The sequence below is a fragment of the Ambystoma mexicanum genome, chromosome 1q (genome assembly GCF_040938575.1).
Source record: "Ambystoma mexicanum isolate Mex_15411 chromosome 1q, UKY_AmexF1_1, whole genome shotgun sequence".
In the NCBI taxonomy this organism is placed as follows: Eukaryota; Metazoa; Chordata; class Amphibia; order Caudata; family Ambystomatidae; genus Ambystoma; species Ambystoma mexicanum.
This window is the reverse complement of record NC_090922.1, coordinates 995852783-995869712: the sequence shown is the minus strand read 5'-3', so window position 1 is coordinate 995869712 and position 16930 is coordinate 995852783. Positions and strand designations below refer to the sequence as shown.

General features: G+C 44.6%; 1 protein-coding gene across 6 annotated transcripts in view; it reads left to right on the top strand.

Moving 5' to 3' along the window:
* Positions 1-16930, top strand: part of NEXN (nexilin F-actin binding protein) — a 308884-nt gene that overhangs the window by 130190 nt on the left and 161764 nt on the right. For all 6 annotated transcript variants that reach the window (XM_069641661.1, XM_069641660.1, XM_069641657.1 and 3 more), the window contains exon 2: positions 5716-5796. In XM_069641661.1, the coding sequence (XP_069497762.1) occupies positions 5770-5796 (27 nt within the window). In that variant the 5' untranslated portion in view covers positions 5716-5769. The remainder of the gene's footprint in view (positions 1-5715; positions 5797-16930) is intronic.

The following is a 16930-nucleotide window of genomic DNA, read 5'->3' as shown; positions in this document are numbered from 1 at the left end:
CGCAGAATTGAACGCCGCTCCCGTTGAACAGCAGTACAGTGATCCAGATAACGATGCATGATGGCAGATTCATCTCTCAGTTCCTCTTGCTCTTTTGCATATTTCAAGAGTTACTCTCTATCTCTTTAGTTCAGAGGGCGTGCAATTGTCGGGCAGGGGTAGTTTCTTGGCTTGGGTTTAGGGACAAGGGCCTGGTGTGCCCTCTCCACCGTTAAATGCAGTGATAGGATTGGATTCCCTAGGATTTCCTTGAGAAGATTCTCCACTGCCTGTCCAATATTGCAGCGCACCGAATCCCCAGGTACACCAATAACGTGGCCATTGTTTCTGCGTGAGCGTGATTCAAGGACATCACATTTTGCTTTGACTTCCGTCATGCCAATGGCTAGTGTGGTGATGGTGCTTGGCATGTTTTGGATAGTGTCTTTGGCAGAGCCAATTTTGCTTTCCGCTTTGTTAATCCTTCGTATTTCCTGACCCATCTGGGCAGGTATGGAGGTGATGTTAATCGTTATATCATCCAATTTGCTTTTTGTAGAATCATAACCCTTCTGCATGGAAGTGAGAACTTGTTGCATATCAGATGGTTTCACAGGGATAGCATTCGGTTGATCAGACTGTCCAGAGCCTTTTCGCGATGGCACACCCCTGTCTTTGGATATGGCTTGAGCATTCCGGTCTATGCTGACTTGTTTCTTGCCTGCACCTTTCGTCATCTTGCAGGCTACACCGTTGTGAAGATCACCAGGGATAGTGCTGTAAGGAGCTGATGTTGCTCTCAAGAGAATAGGTGATATGTAATCTGAGCGTCGGGAGAGGGCCATTGCTGCAGCATATTTGTAAAAATGGCATGCTCCACAACCCGTGGAATCAGTGGTGAGGAAGTAGAAGAAAGCTCTGAATGAAGCCGTAGGTGCAGTGTGCGGCGATCTGAGCGTGATCTGAGCGTGTTCTTCAGGTCGCAGGTTTGAAACCCGGCAAGGCCAACTCGGCCTTTCATCCTTCCGAGGTCGATAAATGAGTACCAATTTCGGTTGGGTGATATTGTATGTAAATATGTGCTCGGTAAAGCACTTTGGATAAAGGATCTAGATAAATAACACATCATTATCATTATAATTATCATAATATGGCCCAGCAAGCACAATCACACAGAAACCTGGTGCCCTCAGTCAAGTGAGGAGAAGGCAGAGACAATACGTGATAGGGTTTTGCCGGGTGTCAGTGTTAATAGCTCACGGCGGTACCAACGAGGGGAATCGTCCGCGAGACAAGCGAGAGAGCTAGGACCCGTGCAAACAAATCACCCCACAATTGTAGCAGAGGGATGCAGTGGCCCCCGTCGATACCCAGGGACTCCCTCGTGCACTCCCAGATGGTCTGCCTGTGAGGAGGGATACTGCTCTGGTAAGTCACAGGAGCACACACTGACTTCAAGGCACAGCACAAAGATTCGATGTAAGGATCGTAATGCTCACACTATAGTATTAGCACTCCCACGGCTGTTCCCAGAGACCACAGGCACCACTAAGGGCAGGATTCAGAGCTAATTTGGTGTCGGGGTGTACCTCAAAAAACAGTTTCCATTGCTGTTATGCGGTTCTCTTTAGAAAGCTGCCTGCTTGCGAGGCTGCTTCACAGCACCCCGAATTTGAAACCTCTTTGATTAAATGTGTTCCCCCCTACTTAGATCAGCGCTTTTCTGTTTTCATGGTACTGACTAGAAAAACAGAGTGGAAACCACCCCGTAGCATCCGGAGCTCGCTACTTGCTTCCTTTCAGGAAGCTAAATTAATTCCTTCAGATTTTGCCAAAAATAGGTTTATTATTTTGAATGCGTATAGTCCTTGACCAACTCAAAAATACGTTTTTAGACACTTCTTTTTCAAATCTTTACTTTTGTAATTGTGTTTTAGTCACACAATTTATTAGGCATATTCACAAATCCTCTACATGTAGTCACAGCTTTTGCCAATGAATTTCGGTGACTAGCACCATCTTCAGGGCTTAGCTTTCTTGTACAGACGTGAACGCCTCATGGATATACACTCGTTAGTTCAGTGTCCCTAAACACTGCTCTGTTATGAACTGCTCGTGAACCGGGCTGCAGCTGCGCGTGCCCGTGCGAGACTCAATTACCCTGTAACCATGGAGCTCACGGCGCCACCCGTCGTCCTCTATAATCAGGTAACCGCTGTTACACCATGCAGTGTGGTCAATTGCGTCTGTCACCCAGGCAATTGACCACACTGCATGGTGTAACAGCGGTTACCTGATTATAGAGGGCGACGGGCAGCGCCGTCAGATCTCACCACGTCATCTGAGGAAACACCCCAAAGGAGCAAAAAGACAGATTTTTCTTCTATTTCACTTGGACCACTTATAGTCTGGTGTGGTACAGGAGAAGGAGGCAGGATGGAGATTCTTCAGCTGGACCTTCTCTGCCGGTTCTGTAATCCTCCCCTGGAGTCAACAAAGTATCTAATACTTGGGTATCCCCCGTTAAGAGCTGAACGAGAACGACATCTATGCAGTCATTTCAAATGCCCCAGAAAAATTGCTGAATCATAATTTAGGAACAAAGACAAGCACCTTGCAAGTAAATTGTAATCAGTGCCTTTCTCATGCATTTTCAGCACAGAGCAAGGGTAGTCAAGCCCGGCCCTTCTAAGTGGAGCTTGGTGGGTCTCCCAGAGGACAATTTGGAGGACATGGGTCCAAATAGTGCATTTTAATACAGATTCACCGTTTCATAGGGATTAAAAAGTAGTTAAACATAACAGAAACTGGCCTATAGCATTTGCTGTGAAAGAGTAAGAACATACTGGAAGTTTAATAGCAAATTCTTTACTCCAAAGAAATGTGGGGCTGAGGAAGGAAGGAAGGAAGGAAGGAAGGAAGGAAGGAAGGAAGGAAGGAAGGAAGGAAGGAAGGAAGGAAGGAAGGAAGGAAGGAAGGAAGGAAGGAAGGAAGGAAGGAAGGAAGGAAGGAAGGAAGGAAGGAAGGAAGGAAGGAAGGAAGGAAGGAAGGAAGGAAGGAAGGAAGGAAGGAAGGAAGGGGAGGGAGGGAGGGAGGGAGGGTGCGTGGGAGGGAAGAAGGGAAGTTGGAAGGGAGAGTAAGAGAAGCGGAAAACTAGAGTACCCACCTAGAAGAGGCTGATGTTGCTGAGGCCCACTGGGAAATCTCCAGGTTTACCTGTATGCCAGCCTATCCTTTTTGGTGACCATGGGTGGCCTGAGCGCACAGCCCGAGTGACCTGGAGGGAGGGGACACTTCAGACTGAGCGAGGACTCTGAGATCCATTTGTTTGTAATCAGGTCGGTGAAAACATGCGAGATAGAGTGGAGAAACACTGGAAGAAGTTTGGCGGGATTTGACTGCACGCTGCAGTAGCATTGGGAAATGAGACTGAGGAAGGAACCGATTAACATTGCATATTTGTGGAACTAACACACCTACAAACATGAGTATTAAAGGGATCATGATACTGCTTGCAGCACCTTCAATCTCTTGTCAACAGATAGGAAAAAAGAAGGAAGAAGGCTTTCTGCATTTTCTTCTTGCATCGACGGATTTCTCCATGTGCCGCAGGCCTACCCTAGCGCGGCCTCGCGTGCCTGCCGAGTCAATGCTGACGGAACCTTGCAGGCTGGGCAGTCATGACGGTTCTGCTTCAAGCGTCATGATTGCGGATTCGTTCCGGAGAGATCCTTTGACACACGGACCTGGTTCAGCACCCCAGAAAATCATTTCTGTGTCCATGTTTGGCATCGGAAATAGTTCTTTGGGAGAGGATTTTTGGTGATGTGAAGGGGCACAGGATTGTACGGGGCACGGAAATGTAAGGCACTTGCCTTTCTTCTCTTTTTACCAGGCAGCTTTGCAAAAAGAAACAGAGAGTTGTGCATGGGCATGTGAACACCCCCGGAAAGGAGTCCCAACTGATTTTCTTTCTGGTGAGTTCTACAGGCCCGTGCACAATCGCTGATCTACAACCCTGATGTGTGCATCGTCAAGAGCAGAGGCGTTGCTAGGGGTGGGGGGTAAAGGGGCTATAGCCCCTGGTCTTTTGGTTGTAGCCTCGGATAGAATCTCAGGAGCTACAACCAAAAGGCCAGCTAGCCCCCAGTCCCGACAGTTCCGACATTAACATAGCCCCGGGTCTTTTCCAGCCCTAGCAACACCCCTGGTCAAGAGGATCTGCCTCAAAGAGCCAGCATTGTGGACAGGGGCGGCCGTGGCTTATTAAATGCGCTCCACTCACTGAGTGGTGCGCCTTTAATTTCAATAGGACGCCTGCCGCGCATTCTCCCACCACACCAGAACGCAGGAGACCTTCAAAGACTCCCACGAGCTGGCGTGGTGCTGGGCTAATGGCAGGGCGCCCTGGGCGGTCGCCCCCGGCATCCCACCCTTAAGGCCGGCCCCAGCCGTGGAGGCGGAAGAGGTCAGAATCTTTGCGCCAGTTTCTCCTCCTCAAGAGAATCAGCATCTGCATGTTTCAGTGTGCTCTCCTGAGTATATTAGTTCTGGATTCTGAGTATTAATATGCAAAAGCAAAAACATTATGGCGCAATTCTCTTTCTCCGATGGTCTCGCCCCATCCACAAAGAAAATCTGGCTACTTCTGAGCATCTGGACATTCCATGCTACTAAAAACCTGCACTCCTTGCGAGCAAATGACCCCAGAGTTTGAAACTCCCTTCCCTCAGGCATGCGGCTCGCTCTAGTCCTTATCTAATTTAGGTGTCTCTTCAAACCATGCCCTCTCCTTCCTTCCACACCTGAGTAATTACTTTCTCCCACCTTGTCTACCGGCTAGGTTGGTTCTCCACTTTTCCTATAAGAAATTGTAGATGACCTGTCTTCTTTTTCATTATCTGCAAAGCCCTCCGTCAACTCATCAGTAGGGTTCTCTATAATAATGTTCAATTTTATAAACACATTGTACTATTATTTCTAATTGTTCACGCCTGTGTAACTAGAAGGGCGTCCATGACTTCTGCAAAGCTCTTCCTCCTGTCGTATGAGGGCTCGGCTCCCCCACTCAGCATTGCAAACATCCAGGTGAAATGACCCACTGGCCCATCACTGATCACTGAATGAAGTGAAAAGAATACCCGACTGTTTTTATTCTGAAAGTTTTCTGTAGAGCCATATGAGAGATAGGTCAGCCATGATGGGAAATGCCAGCGGTATCAGGTAATAATGCCCCTATGTATATGGTCGCCGTACATAATGTTGCCGGGAAAAGTTTGTGGCGACATTATATAGGTGACCATATATATAGGGGCGGGGGTTGCGGGGCTAGCCCCCGCTCGCCTTGAACATGTAATAATGTCTCTGCAAAAAACTGCCATTTTTCGTCTAATTCTTTGCATGGTGAAATTTTTTGCCGGCGACATTATCACATGGAACCATGCCAGCACTGTTATTTGAAATAATAAAACTGAAAATACTGATTATTTGAAAAGGATTTCATTTCGAGAGTTAAAAGCATGGTATCAACTAAGGAGGTACATGTGACAAGTATGCACATATTTGTTTACTGAAATATAAACGTATCCAAGTATACAAGAACATTGTATGAGCAAAAGGGAGTTTGTTATTATGATGCTCACGTTCGTCGTATATCCTATTCCGCATACCTTTTCCCATCATTCTATTGCGTTTTGTTTATACATAGTATGACAATATATATTTCATTTCTTTTAGGAGCCACTGTAAGCACATCATTACAGAAAGGTGGCCAGATAAACACCAGCAACAATGAATGATGTTGCCCAAAAAACCGAGGTATGTATGATTTTCCAACCCTTATTTCGGTCCTTACAAAAGTCACATCAGAGGTGTTTGATGTTCAGGTCCAGGATGTATGTTGCACCATCTGTAGCATTATGACGCGCGTTACGTCCATGTGTAAAATATTTTGGAAGGTTTGCAGCCAAATGTGATGAGAATGTGCAGTTTTGAACAGTTCTAGCAACAGAGGGTGCAGTGATCCCCCTTCACCCTTTTCTATCCAACCACACAGGGTGATCAATGAGTGTGCAGTGATCCCCTTTCACTCTTTTCTATCCAACCACACAGGGTGATCAATGAGGGTCCAGTGATCCCCCTTCACCCTTTTCTATCCAACCACACAGGGTGATCAATGAGGGTCCAGTGATCCCATTTTCTATCCAACCACACAGGGTGATCAATGAGGGTGCAGTGATTCCCCCTTCACCCTTTTCTAGCCAACCACACAGGGTGATCAATGAGGGGCCAGTGATCCCCTTTTCTATCCAACCACACAGGGTGATCAATGAGGGTGCAGTGATTCCCCCTTCACCCTTTTCTAGCCAACCACACAGGGTGATCAATGAGGGTGCAGTGATTCCCCCTTCACCCTTTTCTAGCCAACCACACAGGGTGATTAATGAGGGTGCAGTGATTCCCCCTTCACCCTTTTCTATCCAACCACACAGGGTGATCAATGAGGGTGCAGTGATCCCCGTCACCCTTTTCTATCCAACCAGGCCAATGAACCACTGGTAGGGAAGATAGGTGAGAGGCAGAACAAGTGGGGTTTCCAACATGGGTGTGCAGCGTAAGGTGACGTGCCGAAGACAGGGTGATGTTTGTGGAAAATCCGGATGTCTTAGCAGACTTAATAAGTGACATAATGTAGGGCAGGAGGAAGAGGTATCGTGGCCCCACATTATAAGAAAGAATACAAAACGCAACAAATGTTTGCTAAAGGTGAAATTGCTACGACCAAAGAGTCAACTTGGATAATTTTCGGGATGAAACCACATATCGATGCAAGGGAAGGTGGCAAAGATAAGGATACCCCCTACGCTGATATATATGGCACGTCTCTTCATTCCGTGGTTTAAAGACATGGGTAGAATTGTTATCAGCACAGGAAAGTGAGCCTTTGCTACAGAAATGAACAATAGAAGGAACTCGTGGACACCATGGACGACATCAGAGAATAATCCGAAAGTTGGTGATGTATGGAGGAATGGAGGAATGGAAGTAGTACTCTCCAGACAGCTTATGGACGCCTGAAGCGGGTGGAAAGAAAGATGAATGGTTTTGAAAAGTGCCTTGGAGAGAATCATGACCTTGAAAACTGGGAACACTCTGGTGGAACCGGGGCGGGTATCCTGCTGAAGGTCACGCTTTCACCAGTGCTGATTCTATTGAGGGCCATACTACAGATATCTCTATCCTCAGAGGAAGAGGGTCATCTAAGAGACAAATGAGGGACAAGGCTGGGAGTGACTATTACCAGAGAAAGGTGGGACAATCTTTGGGGTGCGTCCTTGGTAATAAGTTAGATCTGAACCGCATGCTGACTCTGGAGAAGACTACAAACAGGCTTTTCTGCCGACACTTGAAAACGTTCAAACTATAACCTCAGGATAATAATCATTGTTGGGGATGTACTCATGGCGTGGGTACCCACATGTTGTGGGACTGCATTAAAAACTAGCAGTTTAGGGACAAGGCAGTCAGCCCAATGGACCTAGTCCCAGCCATTCATGTCCCTGAGACGCCCTGACTCACTTTGCTCCATGATTTCTCTGTTTCACCCCTCTGTTTCGGCCTCAATCATTTGAGGATAAAGCTGAGTGTAAATAACTGGATCAGGTTTTCAAGAGACACCCTACATTTGGGAAGATAATGTATGACAGAAATGTACATGAGTATAAGTGCAGAACAATTTGGCCAAACTTCAATGATTTGTATATCTAAATGTGAATGGTATATTTTTTAATTTTTTTAACCGTTCACAAACATTTTTATCAACAAATATAACACATTTTTCATAAAATCCATAACTTAAACACATAACATACATACGTAAAATGCTAACAAAATAAGTGTAATACACTACGAAGTAAAATCAACAAAAGTGCAAAGAGAAAACTAGGGAAAAAGTGTGAGTATCAGAGAAAAAAGAAAGAAAACAATAGGAACCACATTCAAACCAAGGCTGATTTCTTTGGCATGTAGCCATTAGTACAACATAAATTAGAGCCCTTCATCAAGAATCCTAAGAACTTCAGAAAGGAATCTGTACAATGATAAGACCAGTGAAACGCTGTCACCCCACATTAGTCGAGCCCAGAACATTTCCCCCAGCCAGTTGGATCCTCCTGGACAACAGTTTTAAAGCAATGAATCCTGATGTTGGTGAGCTTTAGTCAAGAAAGAACTAAATGTTTCAGTGTTTCTAGAGTGGTCGTGCATCCGCATAATCTACAGTCCAAAGATCGAACCACGTCAGAATTCCAACTGTCTATGTGTTCTAGAGTGAGTAGTTGACTTGAACAAAAACGTAAGTTGCAAGGAAAAAGATGAATGTATTTAGGTATATTTTCTCTTTTCCTCACAAATATGGCATATTCCGTAGGAGTACTAAAGGAATTTAGGTGTTCTATAGCATTGGACCAGTCCATGGTGAACAGTTTCAGCTTTGTCTTGGCCGGTCTGAAAGTAAGTTCCTCCTCAGACGAATTACTATCATTCAGCAGCTTTGTCATATTACCTTTAAGGATTTTAGGAGAGTCTACAAATGTTGCTACTGAACATTCCCCCAGATCAATATACAAGGAATAAGCCGGAGCTCATATTATTTTGGCGTAACAGGATAGCTGTCTCCTGAAAACCCTATAGTGTAAGAAGACCAACCCTAATTTGTGTCTTACGACAACGGTTGGGATCAACTTAGACAGTCCAAGGGTTTCCTTCCAGATGACTCCCTGTAAGGTGTTTAAGTAGGGGCCCAAGCCCGCCATCGTCATGTCCAGACCAAATGAAATGATTGGTTCAACTTTGGCCAGGTAGAACCGAAGTAACGGAAGGAGCGAGAATTTACACAACCGGTTGTACATTTTTTTTAGTTGAGATATTAGGGGCCAGGACTTGGCTCTCAAAGAGGCCTTCGACTCAGATAAAGGGCAACTGTTGGTGAGATTGCAGCCCATGTATCTGATGGATGAGACTCTTTCCAGCCTTTGGTCATCCACCTTCCAGTACATAGTACATCGTTTTTGGTTTGGTTTTTATTGATAACGGTTTTGGATTGATTGCCGTTGACCAGGAGAACATTTTCTGTAGCTGAAAAACAGGACAAGCTTTCTCTCTAATCCAATGGTCGCCTTGTAAAAAAAAGCCAGATTGTCAGTTAAAGCTAACCAGCTGAGCTTAAGGTGACCCAACTTAATCGAATGAGTGGTACCCTGTGACCAAAGTGTGTCAATGTCACAGATAAATGCGTTGAAGAGGGCAGGAGCCAGGACACAACCCTGTCTCAGGCCCACAAAGGTCTGACACCATACCCTCCCTTTGATGGAAGTGCTGCTATGCATAGCCACCAGCAGCTCTACCAATTTCAGTGGCGCACATCAAGTCAACAGTTTGTTCCACAGAGTTTTTCTATTAACTCTGTCAAAGGCACTACTCATGTCAATTGAGGCCATGTATGTAGTACCAATAGAGCTCGTGTTTACAGCTACCTGAAGATGGGCCATAATGGCAGCGTTTAATGCTGTTCCCATGCAGGGCCGAAAGCCCACTTGGTAATGTGTGATGATACCTAGGTGTGTAAGACAAGTATTTAAGTCCCCCAATAGAAGGAATGGAAACATTTGACTTCTTGCATCCAAAAGAGCTATGGACCCATAGTTGCAGGGGTAATGAATGTCACCTTTTTATGTAAGGGGATTATGACGGCCTCAAGCCACGTTGGAGGGAGCCAAAGAGTGACAAAAATAGACTTGAAGAGCATCTCCAAATGGCCTACCCATGCTTGCAAGCCGATCTTAATCACAAGAGGTGCTAGGTCGCCTGGGCCTGGCGCCCTGGATGCCTTTGCCTCGGAGATGGCCCACAAAAGGTCCTCTTCAGTTCATGGACAGTCGCCAGGTACCACAGGCCCACCCATCCTATCCTCTGCTTGAATGTCGCTGAAGGGTTTTGCAAACGTGTCCAAATAAAAGTCTGTCCAAGACTGTTCTGAAACAGGACATGCCAAGTTTGACATGAGTATGCTCACTTTGTTATCCGTAAGAGCCCAGAATTCTGCAGTGTTGCTATTTTTTTGTTTTGCAAAGATTTTTTGGTTGTCGTTGTTGTGCAGTTGTATTTTTAATGTGTTAATGTGGTTCGTGTACCCCTGAAGGATAAGCTTCTTTCTATGCCTATAAACCTCAGGAGAGAGTTGTTCATCTGTCAGATGTCTCAATCGTTTCCTCTTACACCTTTTTGCATCTACAACCCTTGAGTCATAGGTGTGTAAAGGTTTTTTGAGTCCCGATATCTTGCCCTTTTTAGTTAATTCCTTCAAGCATTGCAAGACGGTAGTGTTGAATTGTGTTACCGAAATAAAATCAGTTGTGACATTGCCTGGTAAGCATGCTTTGTTAGCTACTTTTCTCATTGCTATTATATAGGGCACAACATGTTCTTACCTTCCACTTAACTGTGAGTCCACCCCTATCTGGAGAGATCATAGCCATGTTTGGGTAAAAGGTGTCCAGCTTAATTGGGAGATGTAAATTAAGATATACATTTAAATGGTCACTAAGCTCTTAGCTCTTTATGGCAAGTGGGTTGCACATGTCGCCTTATTGGGCTTCCAATATAGATTTATAAGGAGGATTACCATGTCCACTGTTTCAGTGAGCAGCTCATAGCTAGGAGACCTACATGGCGGGTGTCAATTTCACAATGCTTTGCTTTGATGTTTAAGTCAATGGCAATATCCAGTCCACCAGATGGACACCCCATCTTGCTTATTTTTGCTGGTTTAGTAAATGTTTTGAACCCCTCCAGGACGGAATGGTGTGTTCCAAGATGTTATGGAAAGGTTTGCATGGTTAAAGAGGCTTTGGACCAGATCTTGAATTGGCGAACATTTGTATAGCTGCCTCCAGCCAAGACCAGTCTTGTACTTGCTGTTGTCTTAAAGCGTAACCAGATTTTCATTGATTGTATTAGAGGCTTTCCCAGAAACCCCATTTTTATAAAGTAGAGACCGAGCAGATATCTCTGCTCTCCGTTGTGGTGTAGGAGGTGCTAGAAATCTTGACATTTATGCAGGGGTTTTAAGCTCGTATAGATCAAACCCTAAAGTTCTTAGTGTTGGCTTCTCACCCAGAACTAACCGGGCAACTATGTTCGAACAAAAATGACAAACCAGATTGTTACGACCCAGATCAGGCAATTACACATAGTCAATATCTCCTGTGTGGAGGGCCCGCAAAGCTGGAATTGCCAGGAAGATGTCTAACAATTTACTTATGTTCATGACCAAATCGACATTTATATGGGTGATGTTTTCCAACCAATGGATTTTGTAGTGTGGCGGTATAGGTCAGATGGTTCGGGGCAGTATAGATTTGGAGACAAATGAGCCCCTGGACTTTTCGTAGTCAAGTCTTGCGAGGAATTTCCAGACATGGTTACCAGATCAGTTAGGGACTTTGTCATTGCATTTTCTTCCACCCTATCTGTATTGGAACAACTGCCAGTTAGTTGAATGTAATGGGCAGAAGTTCCATCACTTGTTGCTCGTTGGATGGTGGTAGTTTTGCTCTGGTTTCTTTTTTCCACCAAGTAGTCTGATGCAGGTGGATGCCCCACACCAATCGGGCAACCAGAGGTACTTTGTTTCAACTCTGGGGGACCCGTGTATTTAGGTCAATGACCTCTCCCTCTGTCGACAAAGATCTTAAAAATGTAAGGGAGGATTTTCATTTGTTTCGATTGGGTGCTGTTTGGTTTTTTGTTGATGTTTCTTTCTTTCTGTTTCTGTTTTCGGATTGAATTGTGTAGCTGGGCAGGGTAGCACAGATGCGTTAGGGCTCACACCTTTTCCCTCATCATCCAGACGGAGCTAGTTTCTTTTTCTCCTTTCTTCCATATTAGTTTCTGTGGCCTCTGTGCGCCGTTCTCCTCTCTCTGGCTGTGAGTCCCCTACTCCCCCTTTTAACAACTGCTTAGTATTAGATGGTTCACTTGACATTATGCATTTTGTTAAAGACTCATACATCTATGGTTGGATGCTTTGGCACAAATTGTTTCTTTTCACTTTGCTGCTTGCACTTGTTCTGGCATCAGTTTATAATGTGCTTGTCACCCTGGTTCCCAGAAATTATATTTTGCAATAGGTCAACAGAGAAATGAAAAGGGAGAGGCTTGGTGCTGATATTTTAAAGAAATATGCGTTTGGTGTGTAGCCCTACTCGCCGCCCCAACCTTAAGCAGAACTATTGGTACTAAATCTCAATTTAAATGACTACTTTGCCGTTAAGGTTCTTCTCTGTCATCGTCCTCATGGTCCAGACGCTTCATTTCTTGATCGTTTTTTGGAGCATATTTCTTCTTGGGTTCTAAATGTTTCCCATCTGCTGATTCTTGGGATCTTACTCTGATTCTCTAACTGAAAATGAAGGTCCTGAGTGCAGCATCGCTTGGCATTATCCCCGCTCATGATCTTCTTCATAGTACTGATACTCCCTTGTACCGTGGTCATATCATGCCCTCCAGTTCTTTCCATACCCTATAATCCAACTCAGACCTGTCTTTATTTGGGTCCGGCAAGGAGGGCTTGGAGGAAAAAGAAGTCTCTCCCCCATGCTTAAGAATGTTTTTCATAACTTAGCTTTCCCCATGGACACTCTGTATGATTTCTAATGCTTGACACACAGCTCTGACGAGGCCACTCATGTGCTGACCCTTTGAAGACTCCTGAATTGACTCTGAATGCAAAATCATCCCTGGTTTAATCAAGAGATCTTGGCCTTGAAGATGACGGGTCGGTGCATCAAAGCCAAATGAAAGAAATCTTGGGGATCTGACCGAGTTGTCCCAACTAAAGTCAGGCCCTCACTACTTATACATATGCAATTTTTATGAAAAGAAATGATTTCTCCATGAAAAAATAAATAATGCCAAAAATATTCCAAAGCAACTGTTCCAGGTGATTTAGGATTTAGTGGCTCTCGCATGTATTAACAACGCCTTCATTCCTTCACTTGAGGTTTGTAAGGCTTTCAACATCATCTTTTCTAACAGGATTAAACTTATTCAAGTAGACACTGATAATGAGGCCTGACAGGATTCATCTACTTGTTTGACCATTGTTCCATTACTGGGTTATCTTCATCTATTTCTTTTCCCACATGTCCATTCTTAAGCTATACAACCTCTACTGGTTGCGCTCTCCCCTAGTGTTACTTTGATCAACACAGCACTAGAGATAGTCGACGCTGCGATCTGGGTGTGTGCCTAATGAAGGTAAAGGGTCTGTGTCTGATGCTCATGTTTAAAAATCCTGGTTTAGAATTTCCAATCTTTAACAATTTCTGCCGTGATACATGACTTTCATCACATTAGAAATGTTTAGAGAAGGTAGTTCTCAGGGATTTACCAGAGGATTTGATAAATTTAGTGTCCAGTCTTGACCTCGTAAAGTGTGGGTGTGTGATAGGGAGATCAAGCTTAATTTGGTAAGTATGGTTTTGAAATGTCCTTTCTTTACTTTTCACCAATTGAAACCGGTTTTAAAATTAGTTCCCAGAGAAGTCGGTCGCATTGTAGTAGGTTTTATGTTCAACCCCAGGTTGGATTATGCCAATGTGGCTCTTCCTGGTGGCTTATTTTCATTTTGAAAAACTCTGACTCTTATTTCTCCCCTCTGGAGGGAGCTGCACTGGCTGCCCATTCACAGGTAGACTGAGTTTATGGTCTGTTGCCTGCTCTACTACTGTCTTCATGGCCTTGCTCACACATACCTGGCTAGTAAGATCCCACTCTGTTTCGAGCAGGACTGTATTTTCCTCAATGTCTGCCCAAATACGAATCCAGGGGAGAGAGGAGTTTCTCTGTCGAGTGCCCATGGATCTGGCCACGGTTCCACTTCAGATTTGTCTTCTTTTTAGTTAGTCCTGTTTATGAGGGAAATTAAAACTCATCTTTTCAATTAAGCCTTGACTCCATGCTCATTCTCGTACGGTTGCGCCTACAGTCAATTTACTTTGCTTGCCCATTTGTTTTTATCAGAGAAATTTAAATGATTAAATGATTAAATCAAATCAAATCTTTTACTACTATAGTGTCACTAATTTGATGTTTATTATCTCAACATTCAATTAAATTGTTACAACAAAGAACAATTGAAACAAATACCCAAGAAATGTAGCACAAAGTCAAAAGGTCACCATTGATGTTTAAACCAACATGTTGAAAAGTGGAATCTGAGAGCCTCATTACAAGTATGCCGGTCCGGTAACAACGGTGCCAGTAAGCTACCAGCACCGTTTTTACCAGACCGGCATACTCCTAGTTCTGCGAGTGGGTGCCTTTCCGCCTGCCATGTCTGGCCTGGTGGGCGGAACGGCACACGCTTGCAGACCTTAACGAATGCACCGGCACTGTTGCACACAGTGCTGGTGCATCCGTCCTGCCCATTCCCATTGAGTTCAATGGGACTAGAATGGGAATGGGGAGTAATTTTTTCCAGCGCCCGGCAATGGGGAATTACCGGGACTGCCAAGGCTGTAATGCCCCGGTAAGTCCCCATTGCCGGGTGCCGGAAACAAATGACTCTGGCAGCAGCTGTGCCGATTTACCGGCACGGCTACCGCCAGGGTCATAATGAGTCTGATTTTGAGTAACAGAGTAATTGGCCCTCAATTAATATGAGCCCAGTTGGAATGGCATTGCCCAAAACTGACCCCTGTCATCTAGTGGATCCTCTCCTCCTCCCAAGAGTTAGTTTTCCAAATGGATATTTTAAGCATTGCTGTTCGGGTGTGCTGGGGGCTGTTTCTTACTTATGTGGGGTAAGTCTCCAGAACATGTTAGGTGCTTAATGATCAGGGCTTCCAAGTCCAAAGAACTAGGCACACTGTGCTTTTCTAGCCATTCTAAAGGTGGAAAATGTGTCTTTGGGTTAGTTCAAGGAGCAACACTTTGCTACGTGATTTATCCCTAGCAAACACAATCACATAAAAATCAAAGCCAACGATTGAGTGGAATGCGTCACTGGGCTGTCAGAAGTAATCACACATGTAGCTGGCTGGTGCTGGCTGGTGCTGGCTGGGTAAACGCATAGGGCCTAATTACAAGTTTGGTGGTATTTCAGCAGTATTACTGCCAAAGTCATTTGCTGTGATTGCTACTCGGCCCAGAAGAATTATTGCTGTGTAACGAGTGGTGGTATGGTGACAGTAATACTGCTGAATCTTTCGCCTTAACATTGAGGATTTATCTTGCTGTAGGTAAGTCTTTCACTTCATGGACGCAAACCGGAATTCGGTGGTCTGGTAAAATTGACAGTAATTCCGTTGCTGTCCAAAAAGTGGCAGTAATAGAATTACTGCCACTTATTTACCACACCACCGAATTTGTAATGAGGCCTAGAGTTCCTTGTGGAAGCATTGGCCACTGTTTCACTGTTAGCGCCCAAAAGGGAATCATACACGAGAAGACATATTATTCTTTACATATGGAGCATCTCATGGTGAGGTAGGACAAGAGCAACCCGAGGTCTTTGGAAAAGAAGAACAGGATACAAGGTCCAAAACAATAAAAAAAATGCCTAAATTGAGTTAACACATTTTTAACCATAGAGCTACAGCGTAACCTCTCTTTCGTTCGCAGTACAACATGACATTTTCGTATTTAAAGATACAGTTGTGCACACCATAGGAAGCAACCTTTCATACGAATTAGGGTAGTCGCACTACCTGGTTGATTCTTGTTCCTACCAGTTACTCTGGAGTAGGCAGTCCTCATCTTAACAGACAACATATTGGAGATGTACCAGTGCGGAAAACCAAGCGACAGAAGTCCTCAATGGGTACCAAGGGTAGCACAGCATTTACTAACTACCCAATTTGCCCACAAGGCTCCTGTGTATCGCACACTTTGTACAATATCTTTACAAAGCTTTTATTTGACAAACTGGACCGTCTGGGTGTCACCTACATAAACTATGGAGATGACACCCAGATACTCCTAACCTTATCAGGCACCTACGACTCTGATGTGTGCCGGATTAATTAAGTCTACACCATCATTCAGGCATGGCTGGCCACACATGGCCTCTGCCTGAATGATGATAAGACTGAGCTACTCCTAGTCGGCGCATCTAACAACCTGCTGAAACTTAGTCCCAACTACAATAGCATCCTCATTGATGGGAACAAAATACCTATTGCCAAAAATGTCAAAACCCTTGGCTTCTACCTCGATGCTAATACTAACCTAACCAAACAAGTAAACATGACTGCCTCAGCCACTGCCTACACTGGCAAGCTGATCAGGGCTTGCAGACCCCTACTGTCTTCCGGTAGCTGCCTTATATTGGCCAGAGCACTTATACAATCCAAACTGGACTACTGAAATGGTCTATACTTAGGGGACAACAAATCCATAATTAACAAATTGCAGGATCTGCAAAATAATGCACTCAGAGTGGCATTAAATGTACCTAGAAGAGAGCACATTTCTGCAACCAGAAAAGTGCACAAATGGCTCTCCATACAAGAAAAAATTGACTTAAAAACCATCTGCCTCACCTACAAATCCTTGAACCACCAAGCCCCACGTTATCTTACTGATAAATTTACTCTAAAATCATCTGCCAGAATTACAAGATCTACTAACACATCCTGCCTGGTGGTGCCCAGGTATAGCCTAAAAAGAGCTGGCGGAGCTAGTGTCCTGGTCCTAGCCTCCCAATTATGGAACACACTTCCACAGGACACGTCATCACTTGGTTACCGAATAAAAGCTAACACCAGTCTACTTACACCTGCAACCTGCACTGCCATCCTCTAACTGTATATATCATTATCCATGCCTTGCTCTGCTTTCTTGAAGGTATTACTTGTAGTCCGTCTGTATAAACTGCATTAATTGAATT